This window comes from Mustela erminea, chromosome 7 (genome assembly GCF_009829155.1).
Source record: "Mustela erminea isolate mMusErm1 chromosome 7, mMusErm1.Pri, whole genome shotgun sequence".
Lineage (NCBI taxonomy): Eukaryota > Metazoa > Chordata > Mammalia > Carnivora > Mustelidae > Mustela > Mustela erminea.
The window spans coordinates 80,682,308-80,704,735 of NC_045620.1; the positions used below are offsets into that span (position 1 = coordinate 80,682,308).

Sequence of the window (22,428 nt, forward strand, 5' to 3'; positions counted from 1 at the left end):
CTAATATAAAGACAAATTATGTTTTCTAAAGATAATTTTAGAGAACCTTAGCCTTGTATTAGGCCTATATTATTCAACTTCACTAACAAATAAATGAATATTAAAAGAACTGGTGCTTTTTACCCATTAAATGGGCAAAATTTTATTGAGGATATAGGTCAACAAGCAATTTCATACACTGGAGAAATGTAAAATGGTGCCATCCTCTAGGACAGTGAAAAGACTTTATGGGTTTACCTGTTCATCTGAGATATTCTGGAATGCCATCAACATGTTAGGACATGTAGGAAGAAGCATCAGTAGCTCCCATACACGCCTAGAGAGATTTTCTGCATGAAGATGAAGTTCTTCACATCTTAAGCTCTACACAAATAAGAACAACTGCTGATCAAGACAGATCACTTAAAAAAAAAAAACCCTACACTCGAACTTTTTTGCATAAAACCCTTATCAAATTTGATAATATTTTTCAGTCTTACTTTAAAAGTGAGAAATAAACCATATGTTTCATGATAAATAATCTATACCTTTGTTTATTATTTTATTTTTTATTTACAAATAACAAATACATTTATTCAATAAATTGATCATCATGACAAGGTAGTAGTTTTTCAACCTGTTGTTACTGAACGTTTTTTGGAAAAAAAGTAACCTGTAAATCTTGGCACTTCATTTAGGAGATGTTTCAAATAGAAGTGAAAACATCTGTTTTACAAAGCCATTCATATAAATTTCAAGAACATTACCAACTTTTTCCTCTTTGCAGGTCACTACTCTAACTAGGACAAAGTCCTGGTGATGGTGAATTAAATCCTTAATCTCACATCTGGCAAAAGGAGTACAGCTGTTTCTTTTTTACATTTATACCTTATTCTCCAGTCTCAGATAAGCAGAGAATTAAGAGGAAAGCAAACAATTTTAAAGAACCTACTTTTTGCCATTATCTATTAAATCTGAATTCTATTTTTAAGATTTTATTTATCTCACAGAGAGAGAGAGAGAGAGCAAGAGAGCGAGCGCGCGAGAGCGCATGAGCACATAGCAAGGGGAGCAGCAGCTCCTGGAGCAGGGAGCCTGATGCGAGGCTCAATCCTATGGGATCATGACCTGAGCTGAAGGCAGATGCTTAGTGACCAAGTCACCTAAGTACCCCTATATTTGAATTCTTTAAGATCCTGAGATAATAGTAACCCAAAGAATGTATCAGAAAGTATGTAAGAAGTAGGTTTCTTTTATTTAAAAAATTAAAGCATAACCTCAAGAGGTAAAACAACTAAAGCTAAAATTTACCATTTTAGAATTTTCCAGAGTATGAATTTTTATAAGTCTTTTACTGCTGCTGCCATAATGATTTTTTACACTATAATAATGGGATGTCATTTCTATATATAGAATGCCATTTCTACATATAGAAAGTTTAGTTCTTTATGTATAATGATACAAAGCTAGTATACATTGAAAGCAAGCAAATCTTGGAGCTTCAAGGTATCCTTTGCTTTTCTCATCCTGATGAAGAAAAGCAACCCAAAGTAACATTTTTGATTTAGCTGGGGAAATTGCACTGAAAGTTTTTCAGTAAAAAAGAATCCATTTCTTTGTAAACACCAAGTTTAAAAAAAGAAAGGAAAAAAAAAAAAGGATGTATTCTATGCAAAAAAATATGAGGGGGGAAAAAACCCCAGGTGTAAATGACTATATGCCATGTTATGATTAAAAAGCCCTACCCTTTATTTTTATTTTTATAACCTTCTGCAAGACCACACCAGTCTTAACAACAAAGACACCCCACATTGACAATGGCATGTTTTCCACAAAGTCCAGCAAGTATCTACTATAAAATGAATTCTCCCAGTTCAGGCCTCAGGTGGACTATCACAATGGCTTATTAATTGGGCCTCCTACCTCCAGTCTTTCTCTAATGTCCACCACAGTAACACCTAAACTTTGTTTTCAATAGCCCATAACAGCTTTCATTTTGTTCCTTTAAAACCTTCCATGATGATGGCAATCCATTTTACAAAGAAGAAAAATCTCATATGGCCCTTTGTGGTACAGGTTCCAATCTCCTTTTTGGTCTTTTTTTAAAAAAATTACATTATACTCATGCTCCCAGTATTTCAAACATGCATTCACTTTTCTGTGAATCTGTAATGCTTCTCTTTGATCCCCCAGCTAGACCCAATTTACAAGACTCCCCTTTTGCAAAACCTTCCCCAAATATTTGTTCCCCCACCCTAATTTCTCATAACACATGCACAGCCACCTCCCAGAAAAGTGAAGAATTTTTCTAATTATCTTTCTTGCTTTTAAACTGCCCAAATGATGCTGACATGAAGTCATTAAGTATTTGCAGCAAAAGGTAAAAAATCAAGGTTCAAGGCCATCTGTTACTGATTATTCTACTTGAACAAAAGGATTTTTAAAGGAATCTTTAAATTTTTTTAAAGATTTATTTATTTGACAGAGAGAGAGATGGCACAAACAAGGGGAAGAGCAGAGAGAGAGGGAGAAGCAGACTCTCTGCTGAGCAGGGAGCCTGATGTGGGGCTCAATCCCAGGCCTCTGGGATCATGACCTGAGCTGAAGACAGATGCTTAACTGAGCCACCCACATGCTCCAGATTTTTAAAGAATTTTAGTAAAATGTGCCACCACAAGAGAAAAGGCTATGGGGAACAGAGGACTCAACAGCAGCTACCATGCATCCATGATCAAACACATTTTGGAAACATGGAAAAGAGTCATTTAACATTCTTGAGAAAGAAAGAATGGTAGCAATTGATTAAAGAATAGTAGAAAGCAGAATAGTAGAAAAAAACAGTAGCACTGAATGTCAATCTCAAAATAATTCATGGCATGAAACACATCAATGAACATCATCTTAGAGTAAGTCCATTTAATTAAAGGCATTTAAAAAAACAAAGTCAGCAGACTAATACTGAATCCTTTAGGTGATCTCATATACTCTCTAGAGTTCAAATACTATCTTTATAGTGATTACGCATATCTTATTTCTCCAGACCAAGCCCATGCTCTGAGCTCCAAACTTATTTATCCAACTACTTCCTTGACATCTCCACTTAATGTCCCACAAACATCCATTCTTCATCTCAAATGGAATCTACCCAGTTGGTCAAGACAATCCTGGACACAATCTCCAGTTTTCCTTGTTCCTGAACATGAGTCTATCCCACTCTTAATGCAATCCAATTAAATCAACTTTATCTGTCCATTCCCATCATTCTATTCCAGGGCGCCGTGAAATCTTCCTTGGATTAGTGCATTAGGATCCTCGCTGCTTTTTCTATTCTTGCCAAATAAATCTATTACCTTGAAAACCAGAATCAGAACCTGTGCGGAGGAGCTTAGAACAGTTTACTGCTATTCACCTTACTATGAGTAAAATGGAAGCAAGCTGCCACAGCCAGTCTGGTTCTATTCACCTTTCCAATCTTGTTCCTCTCCCACTACCCTCCACATTCCACTCATTATTAGCTCTCCAACAACTCCTAGACCTGATTCCTTATATGAAGGGCTTCAGGAATGAGATTATTGTGTGCAGATGATCCCTCAATTCTCCTTATTTTGCTGGCTCCTTTTCATCTTTCTAGCTCAGATCACATATGGTTTCCCTCAGAGAAAACTTCCCTGACCAAATAATATATATAAATGAGTTTCTTATCACTACTCCCTAATAATGTTAGTATTAGCAGCTACCTCTATCTAAAATTTAGCTATTAGTTTACCTGAAACTATCTGCCAGGCATATCAATTATTTGTCTTCCCCACTGGACTGAAGGCTGAAACTGTGCCTACTTTGATCCTTATAAAACAATACTTAAAAGACTGTAACCAGATCATAATAGGCACTTAAATACTTAATGAATGAATAAATGGGTTCCTGGATTTTATTGTTCTTAAGAGATTACTGAGAATGAGGCACTTGGGTGGCTCAGTCAGTTAAGTGTCGGACTCTTGATTCCACTTGGGTCAAGATCTCAGAGTCATGAGACTGGGCCCTCTGATGGGCTCCCCGCTCAGTGGGGAGTCTGCTTGAGATTCTCTCCCTCTCTCTCTGGCCCTCTCCCTGCACATGCACAAATGCTCTAATAAAATCTTAAAAGACATTACTGGGAAAATTAGTTTCCACTTGAAAGACAAATAAAACACTATAAAAATGAAATGATAAAGTCACCTCACTATCTTCCACTGCCACTTTTCCTGAGGGTGGTTTAAATGATGCAAGCATTTCTAATAAATCAAAAAGAGTAGTTAAATGAGGCTCTTGTAAAAGCAAAAGCATCGGAATGTTGTCCTTCTGAGGAGGTGGTAGGCAAGATGCTGGCAGCTGAACACCTTCCCCTTTCCGTTCTCTCCTTGGTGCACCCAAAGATACAAATACCATCTACAAAAACAACAGCAAAGGGGGAAAACAACAACACATAATTAGACATATCAAGTTTTGGTTTACTAAATCTCAGAAGTATAAAATAACTTCACACACAAACTTCACATACACTTAAAACAAAAGCAATAATAACTGCTTTTGAAGGATACCTTCAACAATTTAACTGTTGAATATAATAGTCAATAGATCATTTGAATGCAAACCACATTTGTATGTACCTGCATATCTTTAAAACCAAGCTCATGAAGTGCTTTTTCATCATAATCCGTTGTTAACTCATGTCCAGATGAAATCATCCTAACAGGTCCCATAAGTCCTCCTTAAAAATAGGAGAAAACGTTAAGTGAACATTTTTATAAAAGCTAACTTATGTGCTGACACAAATATATGGTTACATTATGTGAGCCTTCCTCCTAACCACTCAATCTAAAGAGCCTCATTTCACTGAATTAATCCCTTATTCTGTTTTTTCTTTAAAGCACTTACGAGCATCTGACATTACATATTTACTGGTCTTACCTCAAAAAAAAAAAAATAAATAAAATAAAACCCAGTTCTATAAAGGCAGACATTTTATTACATTCAGAGATGTGGTTCCAGCAGTAGAACAGGCATTCGAATTTATTGTTTAATCCATGAAAATTTTTTTAAACAGGAAATGCTTGATAAGAGTAGAAAATTAAGCAAAATGATGAAATACCTAATGAATAATTTAAACCTTAAGATTGTTGAATTTTATTAAGTTCATCTGGAAAAATTCCACTGGACAGATACTACATAGCTCCTTAGAAATGAATGAAATAAGGCTACTCTTTTCCATAATGATATAATTCTTCATCAAAACGTTACTATAATTTAAAAATATTTTATAATAAGATTTTATTTTTTTATTTGAGAGAGAGCATGAGTAGCAGGGTGAGGAAGAATCAGGCTCCCTGCTGAGGGGCTCAATCCCAGGGAGCTGGGATCATGACCTGAGCCAAGGGCAGATGCTTAATCTGCTGGCCACCCAGGCACCCCATAATTTTTAAATATTTTCAAAGCTAATATTGAAATTCATTTCTCTATTACCCTTTTGGGTTTTTCTCTCAGCACTTTTGATATTGCTTAGTTCATCCACACAGTTTATGATTCAGAATAATTTCATCAAATTTAAAATGAAAACTCCATTATGATTTTAGATAGAATATATAAAATTAACAGTATCTCTACAATATTTGTACAGAGACATGCCAAGTAGATATACGTAGTTAAGTGTTCATTTATGTATTTCAACAGAAGCTCTACATTAAACTTACAATACTTCGGCAGACTTTTATTAAAATGTCTTTTCCACTTTATCAAGATAATAATACAATTCATGACTGCTCATCTTTTTCAAAATACTGAAATAAAACAGCCTTAGCTATGATGAAGTGTTAAGATAATTTACACTTGGCTTTGTTCCAAGTGCATGAGATACTCCAACCATGTATAACTGTTCCAAAAGAGAACTAAGATGACTAATACTTTATTTAGGCTTTTGGATTCTACTTGATGTCAGACAGGCCTATACATTGAATTACACATTAACTTTTTATTATAATGGTTGAGTTGGCTTTTACAATTAACTGAACAGCTTTCTATCTTTTGCCACTTTTGAAAGCATCTTTTTTATCATATGAGGGCAACTCTCTCAGGTCCCCTCCCTCCTGGGAGCTTTGTACTATCACTTTGCTATTGCTCAAAATAAACGTTGCTTTCCTGCCCAAGAAAAGGAAAAGAAAACAAAGGAAAAAAACCAAACTGCTTATTCCTTAAGAGCTCTAGAAAGAGTTACTACCTTTTAAATATTTCAAATCTTAATGTAGTAAATGTTTCGAGACCAGAAAAAGTAACAAGAAATCTGGAAAAACTCTTAGGGTACAATGATATATTAACACATCTATATTTTACCCTCTGAAATTCCAATAAAGTAAATTTTCAAAATTTCACTAATTTTAGACCGGGAAACAAAGCAAAAAGACAATACCAACTAAGTTTGCAAGCTGAAAAGCAAATGAACTTGTGGCAGCTAGTAAGACCCCCAAAAAGATGAATCTCAATCCAGATGCAGGCTTACAATCTATATTTATCCTGGTTGAACACAGGAAGAAAACCAACACCTGACAAAGAGCGGGGGGTGGGGGTGGGAGAAGGGGGGGAAACAAAGGGAAAAAGAGAGGGAAAGGAGAAAAGGAAAATAAAAGCAGCTCCATGATCTGTGAGACATTAACAAAAAGTCTAGGATACACTAATATAGGGGCCTAGAAATTAGGTCAAAGGAAAAGGAAAAAGAAAAAATATTTGAAAAAAATACAATTGCTAACCTTTATCTAATGTGAAAAATATAAACACAAAGACCCAAGAAGCTGAACTTACCCAAAGTGCATATACACAAAACACAACAAGGCACATTAAAATCAAACTGCTGAAAACCAATGCAACAACAACAACAACAACAACAAAATTTCTTGGGGCACCTGACAAGCCCAGTTGGTAGAGGATTCAAGGCCCATATTGGCAGTAGAGCTTACTTTAAAAAAATTTAAAACCCAAAACAAAAAATTTCTTTAAAATCAACCACAGTTGGGCACCTGGGTGGCTCAGTGGGTTAAGCCACTGCCTTCGGCTCAGGTCATGATCTCAGGGTCCTGGGATCGAGTCCCGCATCAGGCTCTCTGCTCAGCAGGGAGCCTGCTTCCTCCTCTCTCTCTGCCTGCCTCTCTGCCTACTTGTGATCTCTCTCTGTCAAATAAATAAATAAAATCTTTTTAAAAAAATAAATAAATAAATAAAATCAACCACAGTTGAAAAGACACTGCGGGGGCACCTAGGTGGCTCAGTCAGTTAAGTGTCCAACACTTGATTTCAGGTCAAGTCATTATCTAAGGGTTCTCAGACTGAGTCTACCTTCTGGCTCCCTGCTGGGCACTTAAGAATCTCTCTTCAACAACCCCCTAAAAAAGGGGGTGGGTTCACCTGTGTGGCTCAGTTGGAGGAGTGTCAGGCTCTTAATTCTGGATCAGGTTGTGATCTCAGAATCCTGCAGTGAAGCCCTGAGTCAGCTCCAAGCTCAAGCTCGATACTAAGTCTGCTTGGGATTCTTCTTCTTCTTCTCCCTCCCCCTCCACATGTATGTGCCTTCTAGCCCTCACTAAAATAAATAAAATCTTTATAAGAGAAAAAAAAAAAGCACAGTGTATATACAAAGGATAAAAGGGGGAAAAAAAAAAAACAAGCACTTTTAATCAGAAACTCTGTAAACCAAGTAACAATGGGTTTAACTATTTACTAAGTCCTGAAAAGAAAACAATCCTTGACCTACAATCCTATGTACAGGGAAAATATCCTTCAAAATAGAAGGTAAGATGAACTCTTTCCTCCAACAAAAGCTTGAGAAAATACATCACTGAAAGACGTGAAATACAAACATTCTTAAAAGAAGTTCCTTAGAAAGAGGGGGGAAAAAAGAGAGAGAAAAAACAAATGGAAATTTTGATCTCTACATGGCAATGAAGAATGCCAAAATGATAAATACATGGTAGAAGAGAGAAAAGATGAGATGAAACTAATAAAGAATAATCATATAATTTGCTAAACATTCTACTTAAAATGCAGGAACCATGGGTCTGAATTTTAAAAGATTCAATAATTTTTAAAAAAATAACAATGGCCTCAAAGATATCTGAACCATGAAAACAGGAGCACTGAGAGAACAAAGAGATGTTAGATACTAAAAGCATGACAGAGAAAACTCAAAAGAAAAAAAGCAAAATAAAGGTGAAAACATCTTTTAAAGCCAAAGAAATGTTTAAAGCCAAAGAAATGAAACATAAGAAAAATAAGTAAATTTGGAACAGTCCAAGAGAGAAAACATATAGATAATGAAAGAAATTAAACAGCAGACAAGAAATCAATAAACTAATTCAAGAAAATACCCTCAAACTTAAAGATACAAGTTGCCAAACTAAGAGGTGCCAACCTATATAGTAAGGTACCCATCACAATTGTTGAAAACAGGCCAAATACTCAGAATGGGTATTACAAAATTTCAGCACATTAGGAACAAGAAGACTGTTCTCCCCCTTTCCTTAATCTATCAAATTTAGGCTTATCTGTTTCACACAGCAACTAAATAACATATTTTTAGGAATATATATACCCAAGGTAAAGGTATAAAGAACACGCACATACGCACAAACCACACACACACAAAAACGATTAACTAAAAAATCAAGATAGTGTTAGAGGGAAGAGGAAAAGAGGATATTAAAGAGGAATACACAAGTAACTTCTAAAAATGTTCTAGTTCTTAATTAGGATGGTATGTACATGGACAGTTTTCATTTTATTATTACTCACTTCATATTCTCTTCTCTGTGTATAATATATTTCAACATAAGATACCTTTTGACCAGAAAATTCCATAACTAGGTATTTAGCCAACACATATTAGATGATGTATGTGTGGGGATAGTCTCTGTGCACTGCTCGTAAATAGCAAACAAATGCCCATTAATAGAGGATAAGTAAAACACATCATGGTACCACGTTACAGAATATGTATGTTTAAAAAGAATAAAGCAACTTCCTATACACACTATAAATGGAATGCTACCATTTATGTTTTACATACATAAATAATTCTTACATTACTTCTTGGTATCTCTTGACGGATATGTAAGAAACCAACAACAACATATATATTAGGAAAAGGGAAACAGGTGGCTTAGAGATAGGGGTAGGGAAACTTTTCAACATCTATTCTATTGTACCAAGAATATTTATTAATTATTCAAGAAAAAATACTTAAGATCTGATACTTTAAAAGATGCCAAAGAATTATCATTGCACATAGGCAAATTAAAAATCCTAAAAAGCAGCTTTTAAACTTTAAGATTTTTTTTTTTCTAAATATACATACAGCCTGTTACATTTAAAATTTAAAGGTCTGAAATTTTAACAGCTTTCATGGTTGTTCCTCTGATTAGCTCACACTTTATGTGCTATGGAAAGACACTAAAAATGCTCTAGTGGTTACAGCAATGGAGGTATCAAATATGCTTTTTGGAGCTATATGAAAAATTTCTCAATGTGATACTCTTTTGAAGGGAAGGGGAGATACCACAAATGGGATTTTTTTTTTTAAGATTTTATTTATTTATTTGACTGGCAGAGATCTCAAGTAGGTGGAGAGGCACACAGAGAGAGAAAGAGAGAGGAGGAAGCAAGTTCCCCGCTGAGCAAAGATCCCAATGTGGGGCTCGATCCCAGGACCCTGGGATCATGATCTGAGCCGAAGGCAGAGGCTTTAACCCACTGAGCCACCCAGGCGCCCCCCACAGGTAGGATTTAAGGGTGTATTATTTTCATATGCTCTGGGGAATAAAAGAAAATATACCAAAATGACCAAAAAATTTTATTGGGTAAAACTGGGTACTTAAGTAGTACATGGAAAATAAGACTTGTAATTCCCAAACTGCTTATCAAATAACTTCAAAAGTAAAATTTTTTTTGAGAAAAATGAGAAAAAAAATTTGCAAATAACATCTGTAGGAACTCTTAACTCTTCTCTGTGAATCAATAGCACCCTACCAAAAGGAGGGGAGCCATGAATATGCCTGATACTCTTAAAAGAAGCAAAGGTTCTAAGTTGATATATAATAGAATCTAGTAATTATGAAAATTTAAAATGTTGGGACTTACCAGGAAACTCTCCCTTTCGACTGCTTTGACCAAACTCCTGAAGCTGAGCTTGTTGATTTATTTGTTCTTTCTGTAAATTTTCATACCAATGAGTTACTTCAGCCCTAAGATCTGCTACCTGGTCACTAGGATACATTTCAATAGTCATCTGAAATATGAGATGCAACCAATTTAAAAATATAACAAGAACAGATATTTGAACTGGGTAATGTTATCAATTTGAAAACTAAAATTATATAACTACCTTGTCAGGAAGTCCAGCTGGTTGGCATACAACCCTTAGCGGCAGGGACTGTTTGTCACTCAGTGCTTTCAAATGACTACTAATACCAGTGCCTTCAATTTGCCACTGTCTGAGATGGTACGCAAACCTAAAACACAGAAAAACCACACACAGGAAGAATATCATTTTAAACCACCTTAATTTTACAGAGTTTTTAACATCTTACAAAAGGAAAAAGCCCACAAAAATTTCTAGCACATTCCAATTTACTCTACAGCATTAAGCTTAGATTCATCATACTGCGCCAACTTAAATGCGTAAATACAGCTAAGAATTCCTTAAAAGATAGTTTACAAGAAAAATTATTGAGGAAAAAATTTCCCATTAAGAACGTTATTTTAAAAAAAAAAAAAAAAGATCTTTTTTTTTTTTTTTTAAAGGGGGAGAATGGGAAGTAGTGAAGCAGGAGATTTCAAACAAACTAATCCAGGAAGTGAAATGTAAGTTCTCATTCCTACATTCACAGGAGAAAAAAAGGTTATTAGCAACATTTTTCAGAGACAGAAACGTATCCTAGTACATATATGCCTAACAGAATTTGAGAGCTGATTCCATGACTGCTAAAATTATAAAATAAACCACAAAGACTAATCTTAAGGGAGAAAAGCATCTAGCAAGGTCACTCACTAAATACTGTCAGTTTTCTAACTGATTTTCAGTTGTTTGAAGACAGGATCCAGGATACCTGAATTTCGTTAAGAAAAGAATTATCAATGTCAAAAACTAATCAGCAATTCTAGAAGGATGAAAAGTAAGGAAATAAATGGACTTGACATCCTAGAAGCAATCCAATGTCCAGCTTTCACAGTAGAGCAAACGAGTAATCCTAATCTTTTAAGACCAGATAATTCTTAGTTGTGGGCAGGGGCATGCAGGAGAAACAGTCTTGTGCAAAGTAGGATGTTCAGGGCATCCTTGGTCACTATCTACTATATTCCAATAGTACCCCCCTTTTCCCTTAAGCTGTGGTAATTAAAAGTGTCTCCACAAATTACCTAATGCCCCCTGGCCAACAAAATCACTCTGGCTGAGAACTACTCTCTAAATTATAACCTTTCCTCTTTAAAAAAAGTTTTAAAAGACAGTTTTATTTACTCTCTTAATATAAGAAACACACTAATACAATAAGTACTTTATATTTTCATTCTATACATGTTAGACAATTTTAAATTAGAATTAAGCACATTAAGCACTTGAAATTGTACAGTGATACCACATAAAGGTGTGCATGAAGATTACTGACATTTTAAACTAGCCCTTAGTGCTTTGAATATTCAATTCTGTTTTCTAGTTTCTCTAACTGCCACCAAAAAAATAAATACTTATATAAGTTACTTAACACCAACATTAACTTTTAGAGTAAAACATGAACAAGTATAAAAGATTTCTAGCAAAGGATATTACACAATCATTTCCCATGAGTTAGGAAAAAAAACTGTACATCTGAGAAGGGATTTTTTAACTGAAATTCATTCAACTTATAAACAGTACTTATAAACAGTACTTATAAACAGTACTGAACATAGGAAACTTAATTTATTTTTAAAGACTTTTAAAATAAAAACATATTTTAGAAAAACAAGTAACACTGTGAGAACTAAGGGTTTAAGCCAACAGGCCCTTTCCGGTTTGTTGTTTGTAGACTCTGAAGCAAAAAATAAAATTTTGGAAAAATTTATATCATCTCATTAACAATAACTATCTCTAAGAGAAAGAGATGATAGATTATGATGACTTTCATTTTTTGCAGTATACCCTTAATATCTGAATTTTACAAATAGTATTTATTTTTATTAATTTGAATAAGACACATCACCACATTTGGTTTTTGGGGGGTTTTTGTTTTTGTTTTTTTTACTTTTTAGGGTGGTAAAGTAATGAGGCAGTGTGATGTCTGTTCCCAAAACTCTAGAGTTCCCTTAAACATTCTTTAAAAACACAAGGTATTATTTAAGTATAATTCCCACAAGTTGCAATCATAATCAAAATAAAGAATTTTGCACTGCCTAAATATATTAAAATCATGAAGTCATGGTATTTATAAGGAATGTGTAGAACATCTTTTTATTATTATTTCCTGTTAATTTAAATAGAATCTCAAAAATATCGATTATATGACTCATCAAACTAAGCTCTGAAGCTGAAAGATTAATTTTAACAATTTTTACCAACACAATTCGTTGTATTTTTACATTTAGTCATGATTTTTAACAAACAGAATTTCTTAATTAAAACTATCTACTCACCTTTCATTTCAGTCGATATATTCATAAATGTTAATTTGCTTTATTTCTGTATTACACAGGGTATGTCTAAATTAATTATACAGATATTCATTAACACAGAATTTTTTGATCATGTTTCCATGGTAAATGGAAATTCAAAATTAAAATACTGTCTCCTAGTCCAGGAAGAAAAAAAAACAGCAAATGAAACAAATGACTCAACTTGATTCAACTATGAGAGATTATCTGATGTTCTTGGTGAGGGTTTTAGTGAAACTTTTTTTGGTAGTGGTGTTCTGCCTTTCAGTTGTAATACTTTCTTCGAGTTGGAATTCTGTCTGGAGAGTCTTACTCATGCATATCTTCTCAGCGTTTTTTAAGAATCCTTAAAGTTCCACAATATTTACTGGGAACCTATGTTGCCTTCTTGGCAAAATGATACATATTATGAATAAAAGTACTTCTATTACTAACCCTTCACTTGTGATAAGTTAAGCTTTCCACCTGCCCCAACAAAACCTTTACTTTAGGAATACTTTTGTACATGTCAGCAATGGGAGGAAAAAAAAAACAAAAACAAAACAACGCCTGAAATTCACTGTAATAATGTAGTATAAAACAATTACCTTCTCCTAAATGCTTCCAGATGTGTCTTCAGCATAAGGAGTCCTCTTTCTATAACAGTGAGACTTGAGTGTGATTCCTGTTCGAGACTGCTAGAAGCTATCATGAGACTCTCCATACACTTACTAATAAATTCTTGCTCCTTCTCCAAACCCGTTTTACCTGAAAATCAGATGTTTAGACAGTATATCAATCTTTATTATTTGGCTAAGTTAAAAAAATAAATAAATAAATTGTAGCTAAATGAAAAACCTCACATAAGAAATTATCAGACAGTATTTTAAATCACTCACCATTAATATAATAGGAGTTAATATACTGGATAGCTGCTCGACTGACATCACCAGATTGTGCTCTTAAAGCAATGCCCCAAAATTGGTCCATACCACAAAGCTAAGAAAGAAAATATGACATTTATAAATCTTATTTTCAATAATATAAACAATTAGAAGACTGAAGTAGTTTCAAGTTTCAAAGCCATACAATATCAAAGACTTTTAATATCCTATAAAGCATTTAAAAGGCAATTCCTATTAAAATTAAATAACAAAATGCTAAAAGCCTTGAAAATCTCCTCAGCTACTGTAATACACCTGTACTGGTTCTAAAAAAAAAAAAATTTATAAAGCAGCTAACTGTGTGTGTGTGTGTGTGTGTGTGTGTGTGTGCGCGCGCGTGCGTGTAATGTTTAACCAAAAGCTGTAACTACATAGTAGGAAAAACTCAAAACCCCAAAATGCACTACAAGTGATGAAAAACAACATACACATAATTATTAGCAGAAAAAAGCTTCAATGCTTTCATCCAAATTACTCTGATAAAAACCCTCTGCTTTCAGATATTCACAGAAAAAAATTTAAATATGCTAACCCAAGCTGTTACTTAAATTTATGATGTTAACTATGCTATGACAAAAAGAATGTGTTCACAGAAAACTACAGAAAAAATGGAGTTGAAGTTCTCAAAAGTTGGGCAGGCTGAAGCAAGGTATTCTTCTAATAGGTAAACCTCTGAGTTCGTATCATCCACTTAAAAAGCAGTATAACATCAAAATTAGAGTAGGAATACTTCTGAGGTAAAACAGATCTGTCTGAAATTACCTTGAAATTTATAAAAAAGACCACAATATTAAAAAAATACAAAACACTATTCAAACAAGGAAAAAAGGTAGGAAGATACTATGAAAGCATTCTAAATCCAATTAAAATTATTCTTTACTACAAAGTCTAAAACAAGTTTTCCCTATTTTTCTCTCTATAAACAACTCCAACTTCTAAAGAAAATCAATGAAAAATGTGAGAAGATACTATCTAAATCAAAGCTAACATTAATAAACTGTCATGTCCAATGAGGAAGACTTTCAAATAACAGTCTGTGCTGGGTGAGTCTAATAAATAATGCCTTCAAAGAAAACCCAGCAGCCACCCATTGAGGCAAATGGAATAGTAAGCCAGAAATAACACTAGCAATTTGTGAGTCTTCAATTAATGAATGGACATAGCTCAAGGTCAGAGATGATTTAAGGTAGATTCTATTCTAGGAACTCTGGTGCTGTCCAAGAGCAAGTTAAAGCTTGGTCACACAAATGCCATAACAATCAGATTTTAGACAAATCAACCTCCTAGTGGATAAAACTATTTGACTGTATTAGCTAAGAGCTTCTACAGTACTTTTAAGAACATTCATGTGGCCTCTTCTGCATCAAAGAATGTGTAGTAAGTTTTCATTACATACAACCAAGGTTACATTTGGTAACCAAAACCGAAAAAAAAAAGTCCCAAATTTCCTTTGTATAACTTTTAAAATCAAAAGACAAAGCTTTTTAAAACCTAAGAATAAAAGTCTTCATAATTAATAAATTCAGTGGTTGGCAGACTAAATAATTCAGTAATCTAATCTGAAGAATAAAAGAAAAATCCCATAAGATGACCTAATAAAATGTCAAGTCTGAATCCATACCTCAGAGTTTGAACCGCCATCATAGGCACTGGTCGCCAATCGAGCCAAGTTACAGAGATGCTGAAACAGGTTTAAGCCAGTCATGCTAATTGTTTCAGGTTTTAGCTGGGGCATCTTAAAAGAAAAATTTTTTTAACTAGTTAAGTGTGATAATTAATAGATTTTACTTTATCAAATTTAGATTAACAAATTTAACAAACGTAATTTTATTGTAACCCACTGCAGAAGAAAATGTTATCAGCTCAATATTTTAGTGATGGTTTTAAAATAAAAATAGATAATAATTTAATGAAAATTTTATTCAGGTCATAATTGAAACCTAGTATCTGTTTCAATTTTCAATATATACATAGATAAATCAGAGGATATAAATAAGAAGTTTTATCATTTATTGTATATCTAATCTCATACACATTTAAAAGATGTGTAGCTGTATGTACAGTTTGTGTCTAAGTTAGGGCTTGAAATTGAGATCCTTGAGGGTTTATCTGTAGCTTTGTAGTAGATCTATTAAATGATTTAGTATATATGTACCAAAACTCATTCATATATATTTAATTCTACCACAGAGATAATATTGGTTTGCAAAGACTGTATATAATCTCAAAAATAAGTATAAAATAAAAAGTCTATTGCTTTAATATTGTCAAGTTTCAAAATCCAAATGGAAAATTATTACCTGAACCAACTGGGGCATCTGATAAAGAACAAAAACTGGATAGAAAAATATCTTTAATAACAAGACATGATGGTGCTTCCTAAAAAGGACTTTTTGGAATCCAATCGGGAGACTGGTTTATTTCTGCCATAGGACTGGCTAAAACCACAGCCATCTAACTAAGAGTCACAGCACATAGCTCTCACTCATATTCATATCAATATAAACACTGCAGAGGAAAAAAATCAAAGTAAAACCTATAGGACAAAATTATATAAAGACTGCTAAAAATAGTACATTTGTCTATTTTACAAATCTATGTCAAAAGAGGAAAAAACTAACAAAGAGTTTTTATTTCAAGAGATAGAAAGGAAATACAGGAAAACAACAGGAATGGTAAAACTGTCAAGAAATAAAATTACCTTCTCCAAGAAAAGATGTTTGTAGGTTTCCATTCCCATAGCATGTTGATCTTTACTTCGAACTTGATTTAAAAACCAATGGAGTGCATCATCATAACACTCAGCATCTTCTACTAAACAATGCCATAAAATGTCGACTTGCTCTAAACTTAACCCTAGATAAAAATTACAAATTTTGAATCATGGTACATACAATGTTTTGGTCTTAATTCAATATACTAGAAGTGCCAATATATGCAGAAATATAAAGGAGGTATTTTATAAAAATTGTGTTATAAGAGATTTCACATAATTTATGCTTTCAAAATGCAAAATGTACTTGTACATAATCCATATATAAATCATCTAAAATACACAACTTATATAGTATCCTACAAGAGCCATTTGGTCTGGAAAATCACTCTCATTAAAATAAGGACATACACTGGATTACAATAAAAATGATTAATAGGATAGGCTAATCCCAAAAGTTGAGAAGTCAGTTCTAAGGTTTAATTAAGGGTTAACGGAATACATGCACATCGTGTTTAAAGACCATTCTATGCACACTGAAGAAAAACAATAAATGCCAATAAGCATTATTTTTGGAAACTACTGCGGGGGGAAGGATCTGTATGATGAATAAAGCAAAAAGTAATTGACTGCCTAAAAGAGGAAACAGCAACACATCAGGATATTCAATTAGCTGGGAAGCCAATATAATGAGATGAAATCTGTATAGTACTTTGACCAAAGTATTAAATGATTCCAAAGTCTGGCAGAAAAAAGGCAAAAGAACTGTTCAGAACTAAGGGAAGGCAATACAGGCAATCACAAATCTGATTATGGATAAAGAAGAAAATCCAAAAAGGGCAGAATAAAAGCATCATAGGAATTTTTTTTAAGTGTATCATTAAAGGGTTCCAAAGCATAGGTTGTTTCCCAGAATCAGAAAGGGATGGGAAAATATGATACAATCATAAGAAACCTGGGAAAGGTAGGAGAGATCCAGAATAGAAAAAAAACACCTCAGAAAATATTTACGTAGTAGCAGTATCAATCTACAGAATTTGATCACAAAATAAGTACCCTATCAATTTCTCATATAACCATACAAGTTGAAGAATTTATACCCCTGGGAGCCAATATTAAGAAAAAGAAAGAATGAATGAATGAACCAGAAACAATCTTTACAGCATATTCTAATTTAAATACATTCGATAATTAAGAAAAGAGAGAAGAAAATTAAGAGCTGTAAAAACAAAACACAACAAGAAAAAAACAGTACCCAGGTTAATTACAGTAAACTATATGATAAAATAAGTATATTCATAAATGACTGAATCACCAATCCACATTTAATATAACTTTGGAGTAACTATATTATACCTAACGGGAATTGTGCCAGGAAGAAAAGAACAACTATGATGTGGGAGAAGTGAAGTTCTCAGTTTGGTTTTTCTCTGAACAGTAGTTATTATATGCCTATACAATAAGAATCTATGCTGTGCTCCCTGGAATGGGAACAGAAAAATTATTCATTATTCAAAATATTGGAATTCAAAAATATTCATTATTATTTGACACATGAATATTCAAAAATATTCATTACTCAAAATAATGGAAAATTATTCATTATTCAAATACTGGGAAGAGTGGTTAACAGTTTCCAATGAGAATCTTAATTAAAGAAACATGAACCTTCATAGTCGTGTGGAATTATTTATGCTGACAATACCTGTCTTAGGTTGACTTCTCCATGTGTAAGACTGGTTTTATGTATTTTAAATTATTTATTTCTTGTATATTATCAGTGATAATGGGGTGATAAAAGACCTAATAACATGAAACAGAAGTTTCCTATCAAAAACCAGTGTCTCATTTTTAAATCTTCTGGTATCACTTTAGTGGCATTTGTTACAAAGAGCTTAACCTGAAGAAATTAAACAGGCGAATGAGTAAATGGTGTATCTCAAGCAGACATGGACTTAAAAGAGCCATGATGACACCTCTCAGGCTAGCAAGACACTTATAAGTCTGACTATATCAAACATAGCTAAAGAAAGAGAATGTCCTAAAACAAAGTTTGTTGACAAGGACACACAAAAAAAGCGTGGAGTGAAAAATAACAACATGTGTCCTGCAAGTGAAAAGCAGCTCTCGCCAAAAGGAAATCAAGCTTCCTCCTCTCAAAGATACCTAGAGTGTGGGTTTAGATATGGTCCACACCCTCAATATACCAGACCAGTTTTTTTAAAGTTAATTATTAATGAAACTGAACTTTAGATTAATGTAAATAAAACCAGGGATTCTAAATATCTCTATCACCTGTGAAGCCAAGCAATTTGGGGTTGAGACTAAGACTAGCCCTAACAATAGTAAGTAGACAGTGGCTGTTTCCAAATGGAGTGACAGAAGAATTCTGTAACTAAAAGAAATAAAAAATACAGTCACCCCTAAACATGGTATCTTCTACCCCAAATATTTTGTTCTTGAAATGAGCTTTTTATCCACTGAGAAACTGGCATTTTCAGAGACTGAAGCAGAAATATGTCAGGGTCACGCTCATACTGCCATACATACTGAGGACATTCGGCATTGAAAATATGAATTAAATATTAAATAGTCACTACAGAAATCTAAAGGCATGAGCACATTTAACTGGACTCTTCTAAGAGTCAATACAGACCTAAAAACTGATTAAAATACTGATTAAAAGACTGATTAAAAAGCTTACTGAAATGATCAGGTGATCCCAGAGTTGAAAACACACAAGTCAAGAACTGAAGTCGAACTTGAACTTCGGCACTATGGCTGTACCTATATTTAAAAAGTCATTAAAATAATTAACTGAAAGAGCCTACTTCTTAATTATTTTTAAAGATTTAATGGTCCTAATCTTAAATTATACCAAAGTAAAATTCTACTTTAGTATCATAATTAAATATTTTAATTACAATTGATCCTCGAACAACATGGGGTTTAGGGGTGCCAAACCCCGTGCAGGTGAGAATCTGTGCAGAACTTTTGACTCTCCCAAAACTTAGATACTAATAGCTTACTAATGACCAGAAGCCTAACTGATAACATACACAGTTGATCATGATGTATTTTGTATACATATTATAGACTATATTTTTACAATTAAAGTATGCTAGAAAAAAGAAAATGCTACTGTGAAAATTGTAAAAGAAAATACACTTATAGTATTGTACTGTGTTTATCAAAAAAAGTCCACATGCAAGTGGACTTATGCAGTTAAAACCCGTGTTGTTCAAGGCCAACTGTATATAACTTTGGTTATACAAAAAAAAAGGAAAACATACTTTTAAATTAGATGAGAAAATACGTAAGAACTCAACAGTGGAACAAAAGAAACATGTCATTTGGAACTTACGCAATATGCACATAGGTTAGAATAAATAAACTGCACTTCTATCCAAAAAATGCATGTTTCATTATCACTGTCCCATCAGTGATAATACTATACTCCATAAACAAGAAATGCTAGTGAAATATCATTCCATACATCTAGTTCACAAACAATACAGCTAATACAAAACTGGCATTTTAAAATGTTACTTCAGATCTAATTAATGATAATCCATGTGCACAAAATCAATGGTAAGAATTGGAGACATTAAGTAAGTGATTTCACAAAGTTCTCAGGGAATTCAATTTGTAAGCAGGTCCAAAGGAACAGCATTTTAAGAATCAAGTGTTGGTCTCTCAGGGAGGAAGGGTAGGAGATGCATCTGAAAGAGCTATATAGGGTCCAGACTGTGGCCAGCCTGAAATGTCAAACAGAGGAATTTGGCATTATTCTGGATGAAAAAGGAGATCACTAAAGGGTGTTGAGGGGAGAAGGGACTCATGATCAGGTCTGCATTTTAGGATTCCTTTAACAACCCTGCAAACTGCATACTGAACTTGTCTGTGATAGTACAACAATCTAATTCCCACAAGCACCTGAACACCCAATCAATGTAACTTAATCAATCATGAGTTCTTAGCTCTATGTTACAAACCAAAGGCTAGTTGTGGATGAACTGCCCAAATTACACTGCCAACAAAAGGCAGCAGTCAATCTGAGCCCTGATCTATATCCCAGGTTGCAGAGAGTCAAAGAGTCTCAATTCAATTTCCTGTATCTTCAAGTAAGTATGAAATCTGAAAAGCTTCCTAAAATTAGCTGGTTTCAAAAATTATACTAGATTTGCTGTTCAAGTTTAAAGTTAAGGTTTTATAAAAATTAAATATGCTGGATATACCTTTTCTGCTCCTTACTGTCTCATATTAATATTGGTAAAGAAAAGATGAACTTTCACTTCATTATTGTCACAGGACCTTTTGTGAAGGTCAAAGTATGTGTGGCAAGATGGCTGGGGGCACAGAGGAATGAGTAGAGTAAGCAACTCACAGACTAAAATCCAGGTAAAATTCAAGACCAGCTCTTAACAGCTTCTTACCCTTTTACTAAAAAGGACCAATTCTGTAGAAGAAGCCTTGGCGTACGCGTTCAAATTCAAGTTCTATCATCCATCAGTTCTTATCAGGTACTTATTTTGTGATTTTAAGTAAGCTACTATACTTCTCTGAGCCTGGAGGACTTGGTCACAGACATAAGGGGAGAATAAAATCTTGTCCTGTACAAAGCGCTTTTATTTCCTGCATATTTCCCTCCTGCATTTGAAACTCAGACTAACAGACCCATAAACCCAGAAGGCATGGACTCAGTCCCTTTGTCCTCTCTTCTTTGGTTTCCACAGCAGAGCCACTGGCTCCACACTTCAAAGGACTCCTCTGCTCTGTCAGGGTCTCAGTGACTGCTGAAATCACTAGCCAGGAAATTTCTTGAAATGCAAAACAAAGATTAACATCAATAATAGCAAATTCTCATGGATTTGTCCATGGCTTCTGACATTACAGGAAATGTAAGACAAAAATAATCTCCCTACAGGCATGAAATTTCAGTTGCAAATTATGTCTTTTAAAAAAAAAAAATTCTGTTTGTAGACTCTATGTTGACACAGTGGGATTTTCTCTAGATGCCACTGGAATCAAGAAATATGTAACATGTCTATTTGGGAAATAAAAGTGTTATCTCACACCTCAAGAATCTTTTTGTCCTAGGTGAAAATCTGAGAACTTTGTCCACTAAAATCCCCATGGAACAAATGCAAAATAATGGGCCACAAACTCAAGACCTCAGTATACTTTAACAAAGGGTAGCAAATGCACAACTCTGTTTTATAGCCTGAAGGAACAAGGCAGTTAAGAGGACAGACACCTCTCTGTTGTAAGGTTTCATTCTCTGTAAGATGCCAGGCAACAAGGTAAGACTGGAGGACTGAAAGGATACTATGTACCCTGAGAGAATTTCAAACTCACCTCCAAAGAGCACCACTCCACTATTTATTTTTCGCCAGAGAAACAACCCTTGTATGAGGCTCCACCTCTAATTCCACTAACAATGTCAGCAAATTCCCTGTAACTAATGCTGTGAACAATCAAGACTCAGACCTGTTTATTTTTTTTGGCATTTAATGTCATACGTTCTCAGAAGATTCTTTCTGCGGATGATTCATCTCAGTCTTGTCTTTCATGCCCCTTTCTTAAGTCTCCCATCCTTGCTCATTAACCCCCAGGCTTGGAGTGGTGGTGAGAGCTCTTTGTAACTTAGGGTTTACTTCTAGGGACAAGTAGCTTGAATTTCATCTCCTAAAAATGCTCAAGATGTAGGTCCTGTGGTTGTATTTCTGCTTCTTGCCAATCTTGTGGTTTTTACTGATATATAGAGATGCTCAGGTTCAGGAAACCATGATTATCTTCAACCTCTGCTTCAAGAAGAATTAAAAGGAAGATACACACCACTACAAAGAACACTTAGAATTTTAATAGGATTTAAAGAAATGCATCTTATGTAGAGATAACTATGTAAACAAAGCTAAAGAATAAATTTAAGGTAATAATTCAGAAATAATTTAATAGGCTTATAAGATAGGAGGTCCTAAAAAAAATTTTAGTAAAACAGGAAAGGCTGCTTGAGCTTTGATCTTAGAGGGCCCAAAATACTACACTGAAGAAATGGAATTTACTTTTTACACAGTGAAGAATCTAAATGGGGGTAAAGGGCAACTTTGT

At 34.0% G+C, this 22,428-nt stretch overlaps 1 protein-coding gene across 4 annotated transcripts in view; it reads right to left on the minus strand.

The window, feature by feature from the left end:
• Window positions 1-22,428, minus strand: part of USP34 (ubiquitin specific peptidase 34) — a 244,320-nt gene that overhangs the window by 92,309 nt on the left and 129,583 nt on the right. For all 4 annotated transcript variants that reach the window (XM_032352232.1, XM_032352230.1, XM_032352231.1 and 1 more), the window contains 10 exons: window positions 19,022-19,104; window positions 16,306-16,460; window positions 15,226-15,339; window positions 13,560-13,659; window positions 13,269-13,428; window positions 10,379-10,505; window positions 10,135-10,282; window positions 4,626-4,726; window positions 4,195-4,404; window positions 238-363 (listed from right to left, as the gene is read on the minus strand). In XM_032352232.1, the coding sequence (XP_032208123.1) occupies window positions 238-363; window positions 4,195-4,404; window positions 4,626-4,726; window positions 10,135-10,282; window positions 10,379-10,505; window positions 13,269-13,428; window positions 13,560-13,659; window positions 15,226-15,339; window positions 16,306-16,460; window positions 19,022-19,104 (1,324 nt within the window). The remainder of the gene's footprint in view (window positions 1-237; window positions 364-4,194; window positions 4,405-4,625; window positions 4,727-10,134; window positions 10,283-10,378; window positions 10,506-13,268; window positions 13,429-13,559; window positions 13,660-15,225; window positions 15,340-16,305; window positions 16,461-19,021; window positions 19,105-22,428) is intronic.